The following is a 26,602-nucleotide window of genomic DNA, read 5'->3' on the forward strand; positions in this document are numbered from 1 at the left end:
ATTGCATATGCCATGTGATTTCTAAGAATGGAAAATTCAGAGCTTCTTTCCAGTCTCAGTTTAAGATTGATAGCTTAGAATACCAATATGTGTAAGCACAGTGCTGTCTTATGTCTGTTTACGAAAAGCGTTTTGAGGAATTTAGCTTCAGTTTTGATTGCCAACTCACTCCTGGCACACTCATTAAATTAGAAGCAAAAGGGCCCCCTTCACTCCTCTGATGATGGAGTTTGATAAGTGAGGGATTCGAGCACTGTTAAATCCTTCTAGAGGCAATGCAAAGAGGATACCCAGCAGCATCTCCTGAGTATCAGAAAAGGTTCATCATAGCTGGTCTTCTCAAGCCAGAGACTTCCAGAGCACTATTTCTGGATCATTAAGGATATAAGGATATAAACTAGTAGTATTTTAAATAAATGATCTGTTCCCTGATGTGTAAGTAGTCTCTGGAGTGGGAGAACAGGCACGGAGTTTCTTTCCTCATTTGTAGGCTCTGTAAAGGCAGAGACTTCAGATTTTATGTGTTTGGTTAGTACCCACAGAGTGTATATAGACTCCCAATAAACACTGATGATAATGTTGATGGAAAGTTCTCAATCTGAGCTTCCATTTCTGAAGAATGAAGCCCTTGTCTAAAAGGTGTCTGTATCTTATCTCTACCGGCATCCCATACAGGCTTGAGCCTTTGGAGTAATTCTCCATGTTCAAATTCCTGAGAGAATTGTTTGATGATTCAATCTGTTGGTATGTTCCACTAATCTTCATATCTGAAGTGATATCAGAGACACACTTAATGAGTTGCAGCTCTCAAATAAGTTGCTACAATTGGACCTAAAAGGCTTTTCTCAGGCAAGTCCAGATATCCACTTTCCCTTATCTGCTGACTTTCAGGGCCTCCTAGAGAACAAATGGCTGGTCCTTTTCCAAAGGGACAGATTTTACTATCTGATGCTTTTGTTCACCAGAAAGAAAAGAAAATGAAAACTGTTGTCTTCCCCTAGGATACTGAACCCAGAGCAAACCGAAGCTTTGTGGATTTCTTTTGTAGTGGTCTCCTTCATATAAGTATGAATAGGCGATTACTGAATATCAGAGGTTTGGGTTAGAAGTAAACCATCTCTTTGATGTGCAGAGCGAAATAAAATGGTAAGACATCAGATGTTGGGACTTGCCAGTTTTCTAAGTAACCTATCAGGACTTAATATGCTCAATGTAATGCCTTGTGTCTCTTTGTGATGTTAACAGCCATTGGAGAAAATTATGTTGGGTCTTTAGCAATCATCTAGCCTTTTCCTGGCTTCAAACGCGATTCCTTGTACCTTTTTTTCTCTATGAGGATATTCCAGGTTAGCCATGTATTTGTGAGGCAAGCTTTGTACCAAATGCCTTAAAAGATGTATCACCCACTTCTGTCATTGTAAAAACTCTTTTAAAAAAAATAATACTTTGTGTTCTGGAATCTAATTTTATGTTTTTCTTTCTGTATTGCATTTTGACTCTTCATCTAGATATAACGCAGTTGAGTTTAAGGTTGTCTCTTAATTAACTCTGTTCTGAGTTTTTTTTATAAATAAGCTTTAGAACTATTTCTTTTAGACTATTTCTTTTCTGGAATAGCAGTAGGTGAACCACATAAAGTTACCTGGCAGGTCAAAAGCCAATGAGAATAGTAATTTATCTTTCTTAATTGATGCCATGAAATTCAAAATATAGGATATCCTGGTTGAGACTGTTATTCTTGGACCAACATCATTCTAAAGAAAAAGAGTAAATGTGACAGGGATGCATGTTGAAAATTTCTTCCTTACCCTTTTTCAATTTTTACAACTAGAATAAGTGAATAGTGTGGCAGCTGGAACAGGGATCTCTTACTGATTGGGTCATAAAAGTAGGAGCTGTCAGAAACAGTATATTCTCCACACAATAAAATCATGTAGACATTGTTTAGACATGAGTGCTAGACATGAGGACTATAGTTTTAAAGTTCCTTTACACTATTTTCTCTTACTTTATAATATAATGAACTCTTGAATGGGTTAGTGACTGTCCCGCCCTCCTCTCTGTGCCCACTGCCATTTTTACACATGTGCAGTACGTCTCATTATAATTATTGTCTTTCTCACCCAGTAGCCTACCTTGTTTGTCCTCTGCCCCATGGCACCGTGCCTAACACATAACGAAGCCCCCTACCAAATGAATAAACAAAAACTACCGATACTCCTTTTTAAGTTATTTTTGTGGATCTCCTTCCTCCTCTCCCCAAGTTTAGTTTCGTCAGTTCCCTGTTCCACCATCTGTCCAGCAGGCAAGGGCAAAAGAGGGGAGAAGAGACTGAAATCCCTTTGGCTTTTCTTTCTTTCTTTCTTTTTAATTGGGGAGCAGTGTGTGTTTCTCCAGGGTCCATCAGCTCCAAGTCCAGTCACCGTTTTCAATCTTTAGTTGCAGGGGGCACAGCCCACCTTCCCATGCAGGAATTGAACCCGCAACATTGTTGTTGAAAGCTTGTGCTCTAACCAACTGAGCCATCCAGCCATCCCTCCGGAAACTCAATGGCAGCTCGTTGTCTTCAATCTAGTTGTGGAGGGCGCAGCTCACTGGCCCATGTGGGAATCAAACCGGCAACCCTGTTGTTCAGAGCTCACTCTCTAACCAACTGAGCCATCCGGCGGCTCCCCCTTTGGCTTTTCTTATTAGCAGCTCATTCTGTTCCATGAACATGTTCATTCTATGAACATGGGCTGAGCATGTGCCCCACATCAGGGCCTGCACCAGATGTGGGATTCGTGGATATGAGCGATAGGGCTTGTTTTGGGCAAAGTACTCTGAGCCACGTCTTTTACCTGTAGAATTTGCACTATATCAGGGAAGATGAAGACCTTAACAAATAATGGATGGATGGATGGATGGATGGATGGATGGACAAACATATCTGTGTGTATGCAGAAATTGGTCTGAGGGAGAATTCCTAGAGTAAGGGATATCAATTTTGAAAAGAAGAGAGGTGACAGAGAAATAGAGGAAGTTCCAAAATGGATAAGTAGCAACCCTAAGGTGTGAAAATGAATACACGGTAAGTTTGGAGAGACAGTAAGCACTTTGAGACATAGTTTCAAGTAGTGTTGGGGCGCAAGTTGTTTAGTTAGAGGTATTTTTCTTCCCAATTTAGATTGTGAGCCCTGGGAGGACAGAGGGTGTGTTCTCCCTTCTTTGCATCACATACAAACTGCCCAAGAATGTTGGTAGATTTAAATTGAATCAACTAAAATAGATCTATAAATAATGTATGTATTTATGTGTTCTAATTTCTCTCCCATTCCTTTGTTCCACCCACTCTCTGGTGTATATGAATAAGAAACTGGTTAAAATACTCAGCAGAAGGGAGGAGAAGGAGATAACGAGGAAGAAGAAAACTTTATGTTCAGTCTAAACTTTCAGGGGTTGTGACTTCATGGGGGGAGAGGTTGTTGATCAATATACATATACATAATTGCACTTAAAGGTAGTGTGAATACTTGCAATGTATGCAAACATCACTAGGAAGATAAAACTGAGGGACCACAGTAGCTCAGAGAAGGAAAATCTCTCCTTCAGCTATTGAGATTAGGGACTGAGAAAGTAGCATTTGAGTTGGGTCTGAAGCACAACTAAAAGCAGAATTTTAGCAATGGCAGTAGAGGCCATGGAGTAATGCCAAGCACTATTCTAAATGCTTTATATTAGGTTGGTGCAAAAGTAACTGCAGTTTAGAAGGTTAAAAATCATTGCAAAAACTGCAATTACTTTTTCACCAACCTAATATAACCTAATTCATTTGAGCCTGACAATGAACCCTGTGAGGTAGGTATTGTTCTTATTATAAATATTTTAGATTCGTTTCCCAGATGAGGAAACTAAGGCCTAGAACAGGTAAGAAATTTACCCAAAGTCAAACAGCTAGTGAGTCGTAAAGCAGAGATTTAAAAAGAGGTAGTTTGGGCTCCAGTCTGGTTAGCTATTAAACTGTATCACTCACATGGAGACAGGGCCTCTAGGAGACGGAAACACCTGGAGCAAAGAGCTTACCTGTGAGAAGGGCAAAATGGATTCAAGGAGGGAATAAACCTAGTTTGCCTGGAAAGTTAGGAATTTAGGAATCTGTGGGTACTGAGGACGACCACACTATTGGATTGTAGACGTCTCACAATGAAAGTACCTCCCTCACTGGGTTGATGGAAGGGCTCATGAGTTAATATATTTCTTAAAATCTTAAAAGAGTGCCTGACACATAGTAAGATTATATAGAGAGACGGGATTCCTAAGATTGCTGAAAGGAATTATTAGAAAGGAAGGTGAAAAGGGGGAATAAAGGCAGATTTCTGTTTATCTCACAGAGTTTGGCCAAAGTCCTAAGGCTACAGATATCTTAACTTTGCTGTTTTCAGGTTCCCCACCCATCCCTACCCTGAAAGATTATTTTGGAGTGTGTTGTTGGGTTTGCTCAAGAGGCATTAAAAATTCCAGGTGACATCTAATAATCTAATCTAGAAGATAAAAACTGGACAGTGCTGTTAAAATGCCATTGCTGCAAAATACCACGGGGGGAAAATTCTTTGTAAATACTACTACCACCTGAAAAAAAGAAAGGAAAACAATATTAAAAATTATATTTTAAGTATTATTTGTTTTATACAGTAAAACAGTTGAACAATCCCTTGGGTTTCTCAATAAGGGATTTAATCTACTGAAGAATTGCTTCTTACTGTAGTATATAAAATCCATTCTTAAAATGAATTAACTTTAGTTGACGTTTTTTTATGTGCCCTATACTGAGACAATTCTGATACATCGGAGACCATATACCATGAAATAGTGTTGACAAGTACTTTTAAGAAGCCCCTAAACAAGTAAGAATGACTCAGTACTGGTGACTTTCAATGAAGCTTGGTGTGTTCTGCTAAGTAATAATGTCAGGCAAAGGAATTGAATGTTATTATTCAATTCCGGATGGAGATGTCCCTGTATTTTTGGTTGTCCATATAGTCCACTACTTCTGTTTACAAAGAATTTAATGTGACTCACATGAAAATAACAATAATAAAAAATTGAAATAGAAAATCAGGACAAAGAAAAGGAGACTATGATAACACCAGCCCACCCTCTGGGTCAAATCACTGCTCCAATTTGATTTCATATTAAGTGCTCTGAATTCCTGAAAAATAAAGAGGTGGGGGAATCATGCTCTGTGACGTATTTTTAATTATTGGAAAAGAGAGAGGATGTGTCTTCCCTATGGAACACAATAGCTGTTCTAGTACAGTTCTAAAAGACTTTCCATAGGGAGTCACTGAATGATTTGATGAATAATCCATGACCTTTTTTTCTAGTCACAGTTGACATTTAATATTATTTTATGTTAGTTTCAGGTGTACAGTATAGTGGTTAGATACTTACATGATTTAGGAAGTGATCCCCTTGATTTAGTCTGGTACTCCCCTAGCACTGTACATACTCGTATTCATATATGTCACTTAATATTCTTATACGTGATATATGTATACCTAGGTGTAAGTATCACTTATTTATCATATGTGTCACATATTTATATATAAATATATGTGTGTATGTGTGTGTGTATACGTATATATCACAGAATATATATCACTTTCATACCTATTATAATACTTGAGGATAAGTCTGAATCAAGATGGATAACTGTTAAAAAAAAAAAAGAATACTTTGTGGGAAAACTTAAATAGCAGTAGTATTTGAAACGTTTCTAGATGCCCAAGACTTTCAAACAGTCTCTGAAGTACTATGTGCAGAGAGTACCATATTTAAAAGTTGTTAGGCATTGCTAACCCTTACCCAAGAAAACCAAGTACACACACATACTTTCCCAAAATTTTACTCTTAAACCTGAAGACCAGTAATTATAGATATGTGTTATGTGTCAGTCAATGAACATTGTTGCAAAGGATGTCTAAGAAAGCAAGTATTCCCATTGTGCATGTGGGGAAATCGATGGAATGTGGAAGGTGTGGGAACGTGGAGGGCAAAGTTCCAAGGTAGAGTGGTCATTGAGTAGTAACCTTGATGAAACAGTGTCATCCTTTCCTGGAAACTTAAAGTAACTTGAAGGAAGAGGCAGTGGCTTCATCGCATCCAGATAGTTAATCCCCTCTCTGTCAATCACTTTCATTAGATCTGACTAGACTATAAATTCACATTTCTGGAGCCACATGGTCAAAATAGCAATTTATATTCAGTGTGAAACTCTTAAAATGAAACAAAGCTGGCAGATGGGAAGGATTGGGGGGGAGGGGAATATTGGGTGTGCAAGGGGTTCATAATTTTCCAGAGAGCTTTCTTATGCTTTGTGCAGATATAGGAATATTTTTAAACATCTATGATACATCAAGAACGAATTTCTTAAACCTAAACTATCACAGCCTAATTTACAATATTTCTTAAAAATGTAAATACCATTAAGATAATTATGCAAGCCATTCCAAAGCCTTGCCTGTAAGGATAGAGTAATTTGCTCATTTAGGGAACTCTTTTCAATTGTAGTTAATAAATTGTGTCTTTTGCTGCTTTAAATAAGTCCTTGGCTTAATAGCCTAATTTAGGAGAGAGAGCAGAGCTAGTTCAGTTCACTTCCATCTAGATTTGTGTCAAGGACTTCCGCCCATTATGGTGTACATGTTTATCTGTTCCATTTCCTTCTCTTTCCCCAGGTTGTGTAGGAAGTATCCTGTGTCTTGGTGATTTATAGGGTCAGTGGTCATGTCAGAACCAGGCAAACCCCATTCCCGAACACAACGTTTTTAGTTACTGATCCAAGCCTTGCGACCCTTAGGTCATAGCAGATATCTTTACAGTTAGTTTATCAAATCAGGTTGCCCCTTCTAACAGCACCAAAAAGCAGTTCAACCTGTGACCAGGTTACTTGGAGTCTGTGACTTCATATAAGAAGTCAGACTTTTAATATTTCATTAGCTGTAAGATATTTCAACTTGGCCACATGTTTTGCGAAAACTGTGCTGCATTTAACTTGCTAAGAAGTATGCAGGTTACATGTGTTGTTCATCTGGATGAAAAGCTGGGGTCAAATAGGCAAGAATTTATTTCTTGTATCCTTGTTTCTCTAGAGCCACATCTTCTCTTCTTTTTGTGTAAAGGATTAGATGTCATGAATAGGCACCTAAAATTTACAAACCTTGCTTCAAGGACTCTTGAGTCTAGATCCCCTTATGTTAAATGTGGTGAAGATAAGGTATCAGGTAAATCGTTCACTGAAAATAAATATACACAGAGGTAAATGCCATTTACATGCATCATTTTATATTATTATTGGCGCTTACCTTCTAGTTAAAAATAGTACAAATCATCATCTGTCAGGCATTGGCATTATATGATTTTTATTTTCAAGTACTATGATAGAATTGTCATCTTACTAATTGAAAAAAATCAATGTGATAAGGATGGAAAGAAACAAATAATAATTTCGAGGTAAAATGGGACTATTGTACAAAGCCCTAAGTTTGCCTGTTACCTAGAGAACTGTAAGTGTGGGAGATAGTAATCCAGAGTATTGACTAAGAGAAGCTCAGGGAAATTCTCCTGGTGGGTGTGCTTTATAATTGCGTTTCCATTTCTGAGTCTAGAAATGGGAATAAGTTTGATTTAGAAAATACTTTACAAATGCATTCAAAATAATGTTTATTTTTTTTAAGGATACTGTATTTAGTAATGAGGTATCCAGTTGTAACCATAATTTACTTTCATAACTATGACTCTGTCTGCAGGAAACTGCAAAAGTGTGGGTGTGTGTAAGTATGGATTTGAATTTTTTTAATTTAATTTATTTATCCTCTACTTTCACAAAAGGATTTGAGGTGACAGACACTAATATTGATTCTGACAGTGGACATGATTTTATGTAACACTCTAAACTTCAGACTGAAGTGAGTATTAATACCTTCCCCTCCGAGAAAGCTTTTGATTCAGACAGGACAAAAAGTATGATTTGAAATGCACAATTAACCGCCCCCGCCTCCCCCCACTCCCGCCTTCTGTGCTGATCTGAACTGGTAGTTGAACATTTAATCAAGAGTTGGTTAATGTGCCTTGTCATTAAAAAAGTAAAATAAATGTATATCCTAAATAATTCATTTTAACTTAAAACACACAAATGGTACTAATCTTTTGATACTGAGCCAAGGACTTTCCTCTGAGTACGGGGCCATTAATCAGAATTCTGTATTTCTTGCATAAAACACAGCCATTACCTATGATTTTCAGATCCTGTTTCTTTAAGATGGAACCCTAAGTTAAAGACATATAGGAAGCAATCTGCACCTTCCCTTTCAGTCCTTTATAGTTGTCTTGCCTAAATGTAATTCAACAGCAGTACGTTTTGGGGGGTTTTTTAGTGACTTACCTCTATTGAGTTCTCTGAACACGCTACGGTACATTTGGTTATTCTTAGAAATAAAAATTCTCTTTTCAAGTTCATATTTCATCCATTGGTGTCACATTTAATTAAATTACTTCATGATAATAACAAATATGATTACCTTGATGAGAACTTGGAAACAAGTCAGAGGCAGAAATGAGCAGACGTGACAGAGAGCATTCCACCGGCCAAGAGCATGGAACGCATGGCCCTCATCATTCGGGTGTTACGTCCACTGGACGTATCATTCACTGGGTAGATAGCATCCATCATTGTCTTCTAGAAGGACAATGAAGAGTCAGTTAATCCGAAATGATTACGTGGAGTTTAATCAAGAGAGATTTTATTGTAACTGCATGGCATTTTGTTTTCAAACCAGCTAAAGATGTGTCCTTATCTGTGACTGCTTGATATTTAACCAGACCTTCAGCCCCTCTTTTGGATCAGTTGTGTGCCAAATGTTATTATTGCTATGGTGACTTCTTTTCCTTCATGGCACGTAGTTACTTACGTACTTTCTTGATATCTGTCATCTCTTCCACTACTGTGTAGGCTGCATGAGACCTGGGACTTGTTATGCACGCTGTTGTGGCCCCAGAGCCAGGATATGCAGAATGAGGAAAATGTGGCTGTTTTCCTTTGTGCACTTGTTTCAGCCCAATTTAATGTGCTGCCTTGTCTCCACCAAGATCTATTGATTTCTACTTTGACAAAGAAAGGACAGAGAGTGTGTCTACCATTCTCCCAAGTGCTGTCTGACAAACCTTCTGATCTACTTTTCCAATCCAATTCCAGGGAGGGAGCCTGATGGTTTGTGCGGAAACACCATAGATTGGATCATTAACAGGGTCTTTGTTCTGTGACTTTGCCTGAAAGATCAGTTCAGAGCCAAGTTTCTCAACCTAGATAGTTCTTTGTTGGGGGCCAGGGGGAAGCTGTCCTGTACATTGTAGGATGTTTAGCATCATCCCTGACTATTACCCATGAGATTCTTGTAGCACTCACCCCATTTCCCCCCTAGTTGTGACAACCGAAAATATCTTCCAATATTGCCAAGTGTCCCTAAGGAGGTGGTCGGCTCCCTTCCCCATTGAGAACCAGTGGTTTGGACTAGTCCTGGGTTGACAGCGAGGACCCTAGGCCGTACTAACAATGCTGTGCTGAATCTAGTTAGTGGCTTTTTGACCCTTCATTTCTGGTGTTCTTTTTATGTCTGATTGTAATGTTCTCCAGACTTGTCTTTCACACACTTTATACTGCGTTCAACTAGTCCTGTGTGGGTTTTTTGGCTAAAATTCCTCAGGACAGATTACCACTCAGCTTTTCTTTCCTCAGACTCCCTGTAAGCCTCTTTCCAAGCTCATATTTCTCAGTTGCCAGGATATTAGGCTCTTGGCTGTATTGCCAGTAAGAAAAGAAATTCTCTCCCCATGACTAACAACATGGCAGCTTATTACAAGGCCATTTGTTACCTGTTCCCCTTACTCAGATGTGTTATTGAGGTGGCTGTCAGCTTTTTCTCCCCACCCCCCCAATCTCTCCACACCTTCCTGTTTTTCCTTTTCCTCCCAGTGTTACCATGGTGGCCCCTTTGCTGGAGCCAGAGGACAAACTGCTGACAGGAATATCCTTTGAATATCTCTGCATCTGGACAGGGCCACTGGCACCCTCCATTGGCGGCGGAGCAACCCGTGGCTTGCCATATTTGTCTGTCTCCTGTTTAAGGCCCAAGAATTTGATTCTACTCCAACATCTAAATGTTGCCACTGTTAGGACAGCGTGCTGCCATAGTACCACAAGGCCAATATTAAACATGTTCATTTGGGTTCCATATATTAATATTTTGGTTTGTCACTTTCTCATACCTCACAGCTGTAAGATTAAGATAGGAGATATGTAATCCAGTACAAAAGTCAAAAAAGCTAGAATATATAAAGTGTTTTCAAAAGATTTTTGTATCTTTAATAAGCTTTAACCATTGTCTAAATAGATTTTGCTTTCCCTAATATTTCGTTGTGTCAAAGAATCAATCCTTCTAGTTGGCCAACTGATAGTGTTTTAGCAAAGTCTATCAAGTATACCAGTATTGAATCAGCAGACCTAAGGATTACACCCAATAAAAGTCAAAGCACATTCCCCTGGATGTCTGATCAGATAGCAATTGACTGAAGGATATTTGTGGTATGGAGCCTTGTATAACAGAAAAAGCTAAGTATGAGGCATGACCAAAAAAACAATTTTAAAATAGACAATAGTTTTGGGGTTTTTTTTTAAGAAAATTCAAAATATGAAATAGTATAGTGATTATTGTTCATGTGTCAGCTAACATCAAGTTACCTCAACGATTTTAGTAAAGTAAGTCTTTGGGGGATGAAATTTGATGTTCACTGTAAGGCAAATGTAGGATTTGAAAAATTCCAGACTCGAGGTCTTCTTTCTGTCATGACATTTTGCAGAATCACAGGCTGTTGTGAAAAACAATGCAGGTCCATAATACAAAAGCATAAATTCTCAGCTCGGAAGGTTCCTAGATCACATCTACCAATCCCAACCTAAGTGTTTAACAAGGCACAGGAAGAATAATTTTGTTGATCCATTTCAATTACTGAGGTAGACACAAATGTTCATAGTTGATGAAATGTCTTTTTTTTTCTAAAACCTCTTAAATTCATAAAATATGGAATTCATATATTCAGCTTACACTTTACAATACCCTCATATCTACCCACCCAGACATTTCAGTATGCACAGTTAATGAGTATTAAGTTAAAAAAAATAGCCTTAAAAGAATCAATTTCATGGTGAATGCATCTAGTTAAGCAAGCCATTTAGACAACATTTTACTCGTGTGTAGCAGACCATTTTATAAGTTACTGATAGCTTTACAAGCCTGGGTTTCAGACAAGCTAATTGGTTGTCTCTGATGTGTTTGGAGCTTTCACTCATTAATTCTCCTTCCTGTCTAGTACATACTTGACTAGCTTTCATACATATAGGTAGAACTTTTTAAACAACCATTTTCTATTGCCAGGAAAAAGTTTTTCATAGATAGGTTTCTTCCTTTTACAATATTTGCTTTCTTGAAATAAAGATAAATTATAACTGAGTATTATCCCAAATGTGGAAGATACAGAATCAAGTATAATCCCCTGGTCAGTACCAAAATGTGAGTGCTCTTTTGAAAGAATCGAATAGAAATGATTGCAGGACGGAAGGAGAAAAGAGAAAAAAAGAAAACGGCGTGTTGTTGAAAGCTGGCTGCCTCTGTAATTAATGACTATGTTCTAGATGTTATTGAAAAGTCTGATGCCTGCACCTGCATGCAAAGACAAGTGTACTGATGCTTCTCTTTTTGCATATGTCAGTGCTTTCCATTCCCTGAGATAAGAATTAGATGCTTTGTTTGGACACAGATTAAAGGAATAGCTCAAGACATAAGTGTCCTATGGGTCTTGATTTCTGGACTGGTTCTGTTTTCCATGATAAGTTGTTTATTTTTCTGTTTGCAAAACAATTCATTGCAGCTGCCTGTAGGAATATGTATAATGGAGTTTAAACCAGTTAGACCTATAGTTTTGAAACAGTTCATGGCATCCCACCTTCTGCATGAAACCTTGGACTGTTTAATTGTGAAGAGTGCTAACTTCTCTCCAATATGCAGTTTCCTTCCTTTACTAACATTTTAATATGAGTTGATTATATAGTACGAATTTTGGTGTCCTTTTCATTATAATTTCAGCTCTTTAAGTTTGTAGGTAAATAAATAATAACTATCCTTTTTATGTCTGGCATACTGGGTACATTAGAGAACACAACATACTTTTTTCTTTATCTATGCCCTCAAGGAACTGAGGTCTCACATATGTGAAAAAAATTCGAAAGTATTTATCCAAATCTGTGTTATCCTAGTGAATCTGGGTGAAAATGGAGTTCACCACAGATTTGTAGAGATGCTTTATCCCCATTGAGTCTTGATATCCTAACCCATTAATTTATGTAATAGTTATTTATAATGCCTATTTTAAGGTGAAGCTAATGGCTTATATAACTGAACTTAGGATAGGCAAAAAGTAGAAACAGCCTAAATGCTCATCAACTGATGCATCTGAATAAATAAAATGTGATATATCCATATAATGTAATGTTATTCAGCTATAAAAAGTAATGAAGTTCTGATACTATGCCACAACATGGTGAACCTTGAAAACATGCTAAGTGAAAGAAGCCAGGCACGATTGAATTTAAAACGTGTAAATAATTTCAGAATTGACCTCCTCTATAGAAATGTATGAAAATGTAATTAAGCTTGTAAATAGAATGTACCAGAACTTGACAGTCACTGAATTTAGAAATTTAATGGAAGAAATTTTTAAGAATTCTTATTGTAAAAAAAAATAGAATTCTTAACTACTTGAGGATGTTTTGATTATTAGACAGCCTCAGTGCTTAAAAAGAAAATTTGAATATATTGAATTTATAAATGGAGTTTTGAGATGTTTAAAAGTGGTTAATTAAACCAAGTTTATAAATGGACCTGAACAGTAGTCAGCCTCCTGAATGGATTGTCAAAATTTACCAGATGTGGGCGGCCGGATGGCTCAGTTTGTTAGCATGCAAGCTCTGAACAACAGGGTTGCCGGTTCGATTCCCACCTGGGCCAGTGAGCTGCGCCCTCCACAACTAGATTGAAGGACAACGACTTGGTGCTGATGGGCCCTAGAGAAACACACTGTTCCCCAATATTCCCCAACAAAAATTTTTTTTAAAAAATTTACCAGATGTATAAATAGAATGTTAAGATTTTTAAGTTGAACATAATTGCTTCAGAAAAAAACTAATTTTCAGACATGGTCAATTTAATAAATGGTATATTGCTTTTCAAAACTCAAAGTTAATGATAACTAATATTGCTGTGCACTAAAAGCCATTCTTCAGGAAAGCAAAAGCCTCACACTGACAGGTCACCCTGTGCCCTAGCTAGTTCTTGCAGCCTTTAGGAAGTCTCCACATGAAAGAACCCAGGCTGAACACAGGGAAAAAATGCAGCTTTGCTGAGAGATGACCCTTCTGCCTACTAGACTACAATCCAAAGCATCTGAAATCCTAAGTGGAGCCTGGCCAGGTTGGAAAAGCCAACTTCTCTGTCCCCCTAAAATGGGAGCCACCGTGGGGAAGAGGAGGGCTAGCAAGTGAGGTCATGTTGAAGCCAGGAAAGCCAGCCGCCCAGTCACCTGCCCGGGCTCCCTGGGCCCATGCTGGACAGCACAGGAAGCTGCAGAATGCTTTAGGACAGGGTGTGGCGATTTTTTGTTTTTTTGTTTTTCTGTAAGGGGCCAAATAGTAAATATTCTAGGCTTTGTGGGACATACTGTCTTTGTGGCAATGACTCAACTTTGCCATTGGAACATGAAAGCAGCCATAGTGAGTGAATAAGCATAGTTGTGTTCCAATAAAACTTTATTTACAGGGAATTTATAGTATCTGTGTGCTGGGGAGGTAAATAATCATGACTACTGTGACTAAGGTCACTTCTACTTTTAAAAGTTTCTTCTATCACATTAAGTCTTCCTCTTGAGGAGATGGGAGGACATCAGCTAAGACTTATACAAGAATATTTATGGGTTGATCTTTTCCACCTATGGATGGAGGGGCCTTGGGATGGCAGCAGAAGCTGGAGCAAAGGCATGCATGGAGGAACCACTCCAGGAGGTAGAGGGCCAGGTAGCACAACCAGAGGAGAGGAGGGTGCAGAGACAGCAATGGTGGGTGGCTTTCCTTGGTCTCTGAATACAGGAAGCATTCACAACCTGATCTGTGCCTCTCCCAGTGATTGTCTGATAAGCAAACTTTTTGGATAGACCAAAACAATAACACCACCCACCCCCCCGCCCTACGTATCAAAAAGAGAAAATACATGTAATTTATTCTGCACTTCTAGGTTAGCAGATTAAGCAAAAATAGAAAAGCTTTTCAGACCCGAGGTCCTACCTCCCGGGCAGATGGGATCGTTTTATTTGGCTCTTCTGGGACACACTAAGTTCTCCTGTGCAGTGGAAGGCTGGGTTTCTATATAATTATTGTCACAACATAGAATATTCTATACACATCAGAGGTTACTGCCTAGACAGTAAGACTTCTACTAAGGTGAGGCTCAATCACAGGTCGTAACCTGCAGTCATTAGTCTGGTTTTTAATTATTCCTAGGTCAGGCACACTCCATTTTGCTTAAGAAAGAAACCGTCTTATCTGGACTACACTTTTCTATTACCCCTAGTGTTCTTGAAATCAACTATCCTTTATAAATATGCACTCCCGAAGTAATATTGTGATATTGGTTAACATTGAGTTGTCGTTTTCTGGTCTCTATTCATACTCAGTAAAAAGAGCTAATATCTATTTTGTGTTGTCATATTGTTGGGACTGTGGCAAATTGTTTTTACTTGTATTATTTATTTCTGCCTTTAATGACATATTTAGTACCTTTCTAAGGATTTCAAAATCCTGCAAGCAGTACAATGAAAAGGGGAACAGCTGGTGCTACTCTCTCTCTAGACTAACCTTTCTTTGAACAAGCTGCCAAGAATGCACTCTGAAGAATCTTAATGATGCCCTGCCACTTTATCTCCAGACCCCGTCCTGGAGCCATGGTGTGGGCAAAGTTCTCTCTGACTTTGGTGAAGGTTACCAAGTTAAGCCTGTTCCATGAGCTTCTGCAATTAAGACAGCAAAGCTGGCGGCCCCTTTGCAAACATACCTACAAGGTGTATATACTCAGTGGTATGCTGGTGGGTGTTTAACAACTAACGCTGGAAAGAAAAAGTCCTTATTTGTTGCACTTGCAAATTTCCACAGTGTAAATACTCCAAACCATAGCCAATTTCATGACTTGTATGATTTGACGACTTTGTAGCTGGAGTTGGAAAAAGAAAGCACGCAATCAGCCTTGCAATACAAATTGTTTCCCCCAGTGTGACATGTTAATACAAGGTCGGACAATTAAGTTTGCGAACTCAACCTAGAAAAAGTGCTATACACCTCATTGCTTCATATCACTATAGTAGCCTTCGAAGTACTCCCCTTGGGAAGCTATGCACCGATGCCAGTGCCTAGTCCACCCTTCAAAGCTATTTTGGAACTCTTTTTCTGGAATGGCGATCAGAGCTGTTGTCGTATTACACTTAATGTCCTGAATGTCATCAAAATGTCTTCCTTTCAACATTTCCTTTATCTTTGGGTAAAGAAAGAAGTCATTGAGGGCCAGCTAAAGTGAGCAGGGAGGGTGTTCCAATAAAGTTATTTGTTTACTGGCTAAAAACTCCCTCACAGACAGTGCTGTGTAAGCTGATGCATTGTCGTGATGCAAGAGACGTGAATTGTTGGCGAAAAGTTCAGGTTGTTTTCATCTAACTTTTTCACGCAGCCTTTTCAGCACTTCCAAATAGTACACTTCGTTAACTGTTTGTCCAGTTGGTACAAATTCATAATGAATAATCCCTCTGATACCAATAAAGGTTAGCAACGTCGTTGCAACAAGTTCTCGAACTTACTTGTCAGACCTTGTACAATATAGGTAGATCTGCTCTAGTGATTAAAAGTAAAGAGCTAAGGGACTTTGTAGATGAGCAAAGTCCCGTCTCCTTTTTAACATGAAACAACATCCTACAAAATTTCAGAGTCGATTCAGGCTCTCTTAGCATCCTCTTAATTGGAACCCCGGGGTAAATTTATTATCCAGACCATACTTCTACTAAGGATTTCAAAACCAGTATGAACCTGTCTAGAAAAGATTATTCATATAGTTCTTTGAAAAATACACACTATGCCATGGACATTCAGGACGACACGGTATATTTAAAATGACAAGAAAACCATGACTCCACTGGGTGCAAGAGAGTTAGCTGAGTCATGTGCTCTTTTGTCATTCTTCTCTTTCATCATTCTCCAGCCCTCCCCTGCAGTTCTTTTTCCTGCCTTTCTGTAGTCTGTTCAGATCCTCACCCTGCCTTCCCTACCATATGCCTTAGCTGTTGACCCCTCACTGTCGGTTTGAAGGAGCTGAAGTTGTCAACCTCGACTCCATGAGACCTGATTCCTTTTTTCAGAGATGAAGAAAAAAAAAACGTGCCTGTATTTCTAAAGTTTCTTTTAACAGACTTCTACCAAGATAACGTTTTATCAAATTGACTTAGGTGACTTAAGAATTATTCTCAATAACCATATCCATCTCTATTTGAATCATTTTCTTATGTCCACTTGAAATACAGTCAGAATGCTGTGAGTGAACACACCTTTAGTAAACTGTACAGTATTAAAGAGTCTGCTGTGGTCACTGAAAAGCCGGGTGGGGTAGGGGAACTTGTAATCTTATAATAGAAATGGTGAGAACACACCCTTTGTCAGGCTGTTGTTTCTCTTTCGTTTTTCTGTCACAGTCTTCTGCTTTAACAGTGGAACCCCATACATTGGCCAACAGAGCTCCGACACAGGTGGCTGGTTAAAGCACACTCATGCTGCCTCACCAGTCTCTTTCAAGCAGTGCTGCTCGAATGAATGAAGTTGTAGGAAGCCAACTTTCAGGATGCAAGTATCCAAAGCTCCTTATACTGATCCTGATCACCCACAACCACTCCCCAAGCTTAAGAGTGGTTCATTATAATCTGTTAGAGGGAATATATGTGTTGTGTGTAGCTGGGGAAGAATAGACAGCAAATATCCAGCTTTTTTATCTCCGGTGGTGAATGTCTGGGAAAATAAGCCACTAGCCCCAGACTAGTGCAAGAGACAGCTGTATCAGCATGGGGCAAGACCACCCGGGGTGATATTCTGGACATGGGAGGAAGAGGGGCATTTTGAGTTTTATAGTAATGGCGTTGAGTCCCCTAGAACTAGGAGTGACATATGCTAGAATGCACAGCACTGTCCCATGCAGTAAAGAGTCCTCACACAGCCTCTTTTTTAATATCTTACCACACATTCATGTGGGTCAAAGCACTGTTTATAAATATCTGAGCTTAAAACTTAACTCTGTGTCACATAAAAAGTAATCCCTTTTGGACGGTTCTATCCTCCTGTTCCCGTGTTTAAAGGAAAATGAGGCCAACTGTGGGCACACACTACTTACATGGTTTAATAACAAAATTAGGAAAAACAAGCAGCTTATCGTTGTAAATAAAGTGAGGTTTGCAGAGTTTTAGAAAGGAAAGACCTATCATTGCAGCTTGGAAACTATTTCCGTGACTTCTAGAAATTTAGTCACCACGGATCTGAAAGAATTGAAAATAAAATTTTTAAATGTGAAGTGCGGGCAAGATAGGGAAATCAGCGAGTGTCGTTACAACCCCCTTAGAGGTCCTGGAAGTAGGAAAGGATTTTTATTATTTGTCTACTCAAGAAAACATAAAGGACATCTACCCAATGAATGGGTCTCCTGTGCTATGTAATGTCTCACAGGTTTAACAGCTGCTACAAACATTAGCCGCAATGAGATGGTGCTGATTTGTCTCTTGTTAAAGTAGGACTTTACAGTAAATGCGATGTGTGAATAATGGAATGCGGTGATGCATGTCACCCTGCAGTCGCAGGAGTGAAGAAGGGCTCTGATGGCATCGCTAAAATAGGTTGGCTACTTATAGTGGCTTTGTTTTCCTATCTCTAGGGTGGACACAGAGCCACTAACAAATGCCCACTCTCTGTGGCTATCCCAAAAATAGCTAAATGACCACAGGTTGCCAGGCAGCTAAATTCTGATGTCATTCCCCCAAGTGCCGTCTCCAGAATCCAACGTGAAACAATCATTATTTCCTTATTCCAGCAGTTTCCAGTTAATCACAACATTTAAGCAGCTGATAAACTATTGAAAATACTTAGGTTCATTTTCTCTTGAGTCATTTTTAAAATTTTTTATCTTGATAAGAAAATTAACTTTAAAAAATTATGTCCATCATGAAAAATAGATCCTTGCATCATAGGCAGGTTTGTTTTTAACCTTAAGAATAATATCAGATGTAAGCATGTGATTTATGTTGGTGAAACTTAAACACCTTTCTTTAAATTATACCTTAATGTATAGGACAAAAAATGCAATGGTGGACAAGACAAATGTGACTGTGAGTAATTTTTATTGTAATAATACAGGGGGGATAAAATCTGAAGTTCGGGTTAATAAAAGAAAACTAAATTAAAATGTTATCCTAAAGGAAAAAGTTCAAGTCAGAGTTTTTCATCTTCTCCTCTCTTGTATTATACTCTTTGTTCTTAGAAACATGAAACTCTGGGTAATGAAAAGCTATGTTCCAGGGACAAACAGTCACTCACTGTACTTGAATATCACCAGAATGCCAAACTTGTTTTAAAATTGATATTAGAAATGTAGAGTGGTGTGGAATCCTTTGGATACCGCTAGGGTGAATATGGCAGGGTGAGATACCCACTTAGGTTACAGATCTGAAAATCTCAGGTTACCCAGCCATATTTGTCAGCTTAACACCAGTAGGCAGGCTCCCTTATCTGGTAACCACCCTGTAATGGAAGCTTCCTTTTCCTTCTCATGTTTAATATTCAGCAGGAACAACTTCTGAAACATAACAACCTATCTTTATTATCTTCTAAGTGTGCCTACATGGTCGATTATATTTTCACTTGCCTAAAAACCAACCTAATGGGTAGCTAAAAGCCGTACTTTTTGTGTATGTCTGGTCCGTATTGCAAAATATCACAAATTATATTTAGTGATTATTTAAATCTAACATTGTTTTCAAATTAGCTGTTAATATTAGCAGGATCAGTTCTTTGACTTTTTAAATGAACCATTCGGATGAAGTATTGTAGTAATACACTTACTGTGTTTGTCTTTTTCTTTAATATTAGTGAATTTCTTGCCACCAGTCCTCCTCCCAGTTATTGGCAATCCTTAAAATGCTGCCCTTTTTAGATTTGAGGTTATACAATGTGGCAAGGGTACAACTTCCCTCAAGTACCAGATTTTGGATGTTAGTTGCTGTCCCCTGTTGATGGGAGGCATTATTGATCAAATACGGGGTAGCATCGTAAGCACAGGAGTCCCCATTTCTGCTTTTCAGTGCAATTTGAAGCCTTACTTTGTGGGAGAAGCAAGGAGACTAACATCTCTGATTTTAAACTCCTTAGAACAGCCAACTCCTCCTTCTAGCTGTAGACTTAAACATCTCCCCCACCTGTCGTTCCTGCTAACTCTTCTGTCTCCCAGCTGATCAATGTCTTGCTCAGTCTGCTGACTGATAAGTCCTCCCATCGTGGGGCAGGGTTGGTCCCTGGTGCTGGTTGTTGCACAGGTAATTTCAAATTCTCTTGGAAGTAAGTTGTTTTCAGTGCCCTAAAGAAAAGAAACTAAAAGAATGAAGTTTACATTTTCCATAAGGGAGAATCCTCTTAACAATATGATTTGTAAAATACCTATAGGAAAAATTGTTCTGAAGTTCTGTGTGTATTTTCTGATCTGCAGGCTTTTTGTTACTCTTCAGAATAAAAATTAATGAGAATTCTTCTATTCTCAAGGCTTCTTTTATTTTTAGTAGTATTTATTACAAATTTGCAGACATTTATCAGAGGATTTGGGGGACACACTTGAACTGTAAAATATTAGTATTGTTTATGGCTCCTAAATTATTATAAAATCTTAGCATTTATATTTTCTTGCTCACATTAAAAATGTGCACACATATTAGTGCCACTCCAAATGTTATATCTCTGCTGTTGACACTAGTCTGCTGCTTGTGATAATAAGAACAAAATGAAACCACATTTAGGAATGGCATAAGATTGGGATAAATTTTTTTTCTGGGTCAAGAATTGACTAAGGTAAGCCTGTAGCATTTTCCAAGTACCTAGGATTTAATGAAATTTGTTGACAAAGAAGAATGTCTGAACAACGCCTCTTCTGATGTTGGTACTGACTGTATTTCATGTTATGTAAACCTTGCTGGGCTATAAACACAGTGTTCTAGTGCTGGTGTGTGTGTGTGTGTGTGTGTGTGTGTGTGTGTGTGTCTTCGTGAACTTTGTACTTTATCATACCCTTTGAGAGATGATTATCAATACTTCTGGAAATCAAAACAATTTTATATTTATTCAAAGCCAGGAGTTGGTCGTCCTAGATTCTGTTAGCCATTATCCTAGCCTAGGTACACTAAGACAGACTTGTGACTGGTTATTAATCGAAGAGTTATTTAAGATAGCAAATGTTCCACCCCACATACCATTTATTAGCTCTTGATTTTTCCCTGCCTGAAAATTCAGGATTAGGAGGAAAAAAAACTGGGAAACTTTATGTATATATGTGTAATTATACAAGTTTATATATGCATATATGTACACTTAGTTTTTATCCTCTTTCCTAAAAACTGCTTTCCCAGGTTTCAGAAATACATACTAGAAATTTAAAGGAGAGAGAAGACAGGTTACTTGAATTATATTTTTTGTTGTGTGTATGTTTAATGGTCAAAATAATTGCCTCTTGCATAATTGATAGAGTACATACTATACAGTACATACATACTATACATACTAAGTACATACATACTATAGGTTGTCACCAGTTTAATAACTTAGCAAAGTCTGATACTGGGAGCTCCTCTGCAAGAGTTATTTTGATTGAATTGAATTTTTTTCAATGTCTGCAGTGTATTTTGCCCCATGCCATAGGACATATAATTCTTTCTTAGACTTCATCAGACCTGCCATGCCATTACGTGTATGGACGTTAAGTGTATGGATGGAATGGTGATTTGCAAGTGAGTCATTCACCCCTAAAGAGAACATACCTGGGTCATATAGGGAAGGGGAACAATTCCCCTTTCTTTCCTTGGGGTCTTTTGGCTGGTTGAATAACAAAATCAGCAGGCGGTAGATTGACAAATTTAATATCGTGCGCACGGGAACACCACATACTTGAGAGAGTCAGAGACCCCACATACATGAGAGGTTAGAAATAGGAAGGGGGACTGAGGTATATAAGACATCCTGAGCTAGGGATGACGTAAGATGCCTGGGGCTCCCAAAGATCATTGCAGGGTAAGAAAAGGAAGGGTTTAGTAACTAGAGGTTTGACCTGCCCTATATATAGATAGGTCCAAACAAGTTATCTCTGATAATCTCTTGTGGGCAAGGCCTCTAATTCAAATTCTTCCAGCTGAAGGTGGGGAGGAGGGAGAGGCAGAAGTTTCTCTTGAGCCTGAAGCTAAAACTGCCTTTAGCTCAAAGTTATCTGCATACCACTGAGGCACATCTTGGGGTGTCTCATTCTGGATGCCCATATGTCACGGCTTATAACCCACATTATAAGCACAGCTGTGGATAGGAAGTCCTAGGCCTGTCACAGTTTCTATAAGTGTTCCTTGAAATCCCTCTACTTCATCTCTCCCAAAATTCTGGTATAAGAAAAGTTCTGATAAATTAATAACAGATTTATCCTCTCTGTCCCCCTTAAGGTCAAAAAATATTTTGAACTTGAACCACTTGCACGTGGAAAACGCTGGATTCTGCAGCCCTGCTCACTGGATGACATGGATGCACTGAAAGACAGCTTCTCTCAGCTGATAAATTTGTTAGAAGAGAAGGACCATGAAGCTGTAAGAATGTGAAATCTGGCAAAGAAAAAGGGGTTCCCAAAGGGCCTTGAACCTATCACATTATTTTCTCATTTTAATTTTATTTTGGTATCAAGACGATAATGGCTTCAGTATCTGTTTTCCTCTAGTTATCTCAGACTCTCATCTCTCTGTAAAAGTGAATATTCTGTAAATCAGGTGAATGATCATCAGCATTAACGTCAAGTCCACACTACTGAGAGAGAATTTATTCTCTGTTTACCACTAATTATCTTCACCGCATGTCTCTTCCTTCTGCTGTTCTAAGTGTCTCTTCTGTACTGTGTGCTAAAATGGATGGAATGCATGGCTCACAGAAACCACATCCCTGATGAAGTACTCAGGGAGACTCAGAACCCTGACTCGTTTGCCCTGGGTTTGGGGTGGAGTGTTGTGAGACCGGGGCGTTCCAGAATATGTGTATCGTTTTCAAGATCTCTTCTTGGTTTTACTTTGTTTTATTTAATTGTTCTAGTTTGTTTGTGGTTTTTTTTTTGTTTTTTTTTGTTTTTTTTTTTTGTATACTGGCCTTATAGATTATGGGAGAAAAATGAGCACCAAAAACTTCAGTTAATTACCTTATCAGAAAGGAATATCCTGCCATAGTAAAATTACCTTTGAAGAACTTAAGTACAAGATACAAATGTTTCTTTCATTACATCTAAAGTCTCCCTCCATCCCCTCTTTTAAGAGCAAAGATTTTTTTTAGTTTTTGAGAAGAGTTAGAGGAAAGTTAGGCACAATGCTTGCATCACTGATTCCTATTTCATCAGGTTCTCAAGTGTTTTTTTAATGGGAAGATTATCCTGCGTAGAGTCAAACTGCAACATAATATAGGTATCTTTTTCTAAAAATCTTCAGTGTCTGATTAAAATAGAGAAGATAATTTTTTAAATCATGGATAAAATTTTTAAAAACTGCCAAATGAAGTTTAGTTTATACTGGCGAGGGTTTAAGCTGGCATGGATTTGACAAAGATAACTAAGGCAGAATCATCTGTATATTCATTCGTTAAGTGCTAACATTAGTTTTGGAGTCTGTTACAGTCTCCATACAGTAATGAAAGGCCTATCAGTATTTCTATTATAAACCCCTATTTTCAGGGGTTTTAATGTGCCCTTAAAAACATTCTGGGGCTACAGCAAATAAATAATTTTAGGGCCTGGATTCAGTCTTTGGAATGAATTTTTTGTCATTTACTTTAAATGATAAAATTACATAGAGATAAATGTACAGTTTTACAAAAGTTTGGCACCTTTGACCTTTTCTAAGTCAGGAATAATCTATGGATATTGAAGTTTATGGTTGAAATACTCTTTGGCACATTTTGTAGATTTTTGACCACTTAAAATATTAACTGGCCAACTGATAGAAAACTGCGCCCTTCACCTGAGCAATACAAACATGTTTGTAATTTTTAGGTAGCGTAGACTGATTCTCAAATACCAGACTCACACTGTATTACAGGGAGATGTAAGACCTTGTCATTCTCCAGAAGATATGTCATTTCACTCTAGCTTTCGCGGTTTAATCTCGTAGGTGGATTTTAATTGAAATCATTACCTTTGAAACATCGAACACTTCTTTAAGCTTTTTTTTAAGTGAATGGATCAAAAAAGATTCATATTCAATTTTGTCTACATCGTCTTTGAATATTTTCACACCGTGTAATCTGTGAGCAGCACAAATTTTTATTCCGATGACCAGTTATACAAAATCCTTTTATTTTGTCCTGTTGTGCTCATCTTCTATGAAAACTAAATGATGATTAGGCATCGCTTTCTCTGCAAGTTCATTAAATGTAGAATGTTGTCTTTTTGAGATACTGTGGCTGAGTGCTTCTAAGCCATCTGTTTAATGACTTCGCGTTGTCTGTGTGTGTTCATGTGTGTGCCAGTGATGGGCTTCTTCTCAGACCCACAACTGTCTGCAGTGTCTCAGCCGTCAGAATGAAAACATTATCAATCAGTACCCAACAACAGCTGTTTTTGACAAGTTTCTGTCTGACGCCTAATGCTTTGCAACTGTCAATAAGGCTCCTTCTTTGTCTAGCAGTTCGGAGCTCGCTGTCTTGCTGCTTCCTTGTGCGACATCCTGTCCTTGTAACCCTAGAATTTGCCATGTTCGGAAATCCACATGGGGGAAGGGAGGGGGCTTGGACGGGTGTGTTGTGGGTGGGTGGTAGTGTGCGTGTGTGTCGTGTTCCTACTTTCATGTAAAGTGCCACAGGTGTCTTAGTTTGCATATTCAAATATTATATAGGAAAAACAGTCTGTTATGTATTTCTTCACTTAGCTTCTTGTTATATTTATGGAAGTTACCCGTTTTTGTATCTTCTTAGCTAAAGCAGTTGCCTTTTTGTAATGGCAATTAATTTATATGACAAAACTTTGTATCTACTGTAGTTTACAGCATCAGTTGTTAATTAACTGCCATATTGCCCTGTCTTTCTATTAAAAAATACTGTATCTATACTTAAAGGTTAACAGATTCATGTGGACACTTGCCAGGCAAGAACTCGTATTGTCCGTGATTTATATATGATTTCCACTATCTTCAAATGAAAATAAACGCTGAGTAAAATTGATGTTTTCAGACTGACTCCTTTCAGCTCTAGCTTTTGGGAGTCCCAGATTTCTGTTTACGTTTGTGGTGCCTGCTTAAGTCTTCAAAATAAGTTCTGCTGTTCTTTGGTCAAAACAAATGATTAATTCGCATTTCCTTTGAAGCCATTGTGAAAACCTTAAAAGACAAAAAAGAAAAAAGAAAAAAGCAAGTGTCTTTTCCAGTTGGTTTGTCTTCAGCAATAATTCACTTTCACTGGAGCCATTCCTTTAGAAAGAGTGAGTGAAGTCAAGATGTTAATGTAAAGTGTCATCCTTCAATCAAAGCATCATTTTATAATATTTGTTGTCAAAGCAACTTTCTCAGAGTGGCTGTTTGGTGCAATGAACTGTTTCCTTCAATGGTGATTGATGCCCTTAGGAAATAAATAAATATTTTTAAGTGATTCAAGAGAAAATACTACATATTTACAGTCTATTTTTAACGATGAGAGTATTCTACAAAAGACAAAGAGAGTGAAAAAGAAATAGAGGGACAAAAGAAGGCAGAGAAAGAAAAAGGTGAAAAAAGAAATGAAGTACATAATAGAAGACGAAAATCTAAATCCCAACTCTTGTCTGGTCCCCAATGCAGCATTATCCTGATACATTATTTGACTACACAGAAAGCTTGCAACACTTCACTTCTAAGCTGGGATCCAACCTGCATTCCTAGTTTTGTTTCCAAAGTAGGCGATTAGCAATTACCAAGTTCCTAAGCATCTCAGACCCATCCAAGCAAACATGGACAGAACTGTAAGATTTTGAAGCCATTGGGATTTTCTTAATGTCCAGATGGAATATTCCAACTCGAGTGGAAATCTAATATTCATGCCTGGCTTCATCGTCTTTATAATTTTGGAGTGCATTTTCATTAACCTCTTGACCTAATGGTGCAAACAGAAAGGCAAAGGTATGTGGAGGGGGGCAGGGAAGTGGGAGTTGCCCTTTGGGATACAGGCATTTTCAAGGAGTCTGGAAGGGAGGATCTGTCTTTGTTATGCAGAAACTTAAGGAGAATAGGGATTCCCTGCCTTCTCTATCCCCTAGCCTGGGTCTTGGAGATCTGAAGTTCATGCTGTGAAATACATTAACACATCATGTTGGGAATTCCTGGCTCCCAAAGGTTCACAACTTTTGGTCTCCACTGAGTCAGCATGATTAAATGATTTGCATCTCAGGCGGAAAGGTTTTCCAACTCAGATGCATGAAGTGACTGATGAGCCCCCATTTTGGCACCCTACTCCACCCTCCCTTGCACTGATTTAGGAACATGAAAAGGAACTTTGTAAGACCCAGAAGCCTCAGTTGGGACATCAGTCCTCCCTCCCTTTTCCCATTCTCTTTGAATTAAAAGCTAAATGAAAAACTTTCTTTGCACCTACTGTTTCATTGGAGCTGTAAATTCTGACTTCATCCTGGGGGGTTCATCTGTTTATGACAAACTCTTCATAAAGTGACTCTGTGAAACCAATGCAGAGAATTTAAAAGGCACCAAGAAGAATCTCTTCAACATACGCCTTATCTTCCTTTCTTTACACAACAGATTTTCTCTGTTCTCACCTGGCTCCATCTCTGCTCCTTGAGGCAAGCTCTATTCACTGGGTGCTGGTTTAGAAAGGTCGGCTACCATGTTCTCAGGCTTAGCTTGTGCCCACTGTTCCTGCTGTGCTCAAGTTCTCGTGGGAGTTTCTGTGGGATGCTGTATCCCATTCCGTGGGATGAATTATCACTTTTTAAAGGAAATAATTCAGGCTTTGTGATTTAAAGCAACTTCACTCACGCACCATATACCCTGTTTCCCCGAAAATAAGGCCTAGCTGGACAGTCAGCTCTAATGTGTCTTTTGGAGCAAAAATTAATATAAGACCAGGTATTGTATTGTATTGTACTGTACTATACTATATTATATTATACCCTGTTTTATAGTAAAATAAGAC

The 26,602-nt window shown here is 38.3% G+C and overlaps 1 protein-coding gene across 4 annotated transcripts in view; it reads left to right on the forward strand.

Moving 5' to 3' along the window:
• ARL15 (ARF like GTPase 15) overlaps nt 1–24,804 on the forward strand; it is a 386,140-nt gene extending 361,336 nt beyond the window's left edge. For all 4 annotated transcript variants that reach the window (XM_081053529.1, XM_081053527.1, XM_081053528.1 and 1 more), the window contains one exon: nt 21,901–24,804. In XM_081053529.1, the coding sequence (XP_080909655.1) occupies nt 21,901–22,053 (153 nt within the window). In that variant the 3' untranslated portion in view covers nt 22,054–24,804. The remainder of the gene's footprint in view (nt 1–21,900) is intronic.
• Nucleotides 24,805–26,602: the final 1,798 nt, after the last annotated feature.

The sequence above is a fragment of the Rhinolophus hipposideros genome (genome assembly GCF_964194185.1).
Source record: "Rhinolophus hipposideros genome assembly, chromosome: 7".
In the NCBI taxonomy this organism is placed as follows: Eukaryota; Metazoa; Chordata; class Mammalia; order Chiroptera; family Rhinolophidae; genus Rhinolophus; species Rhinolophus hipposideros.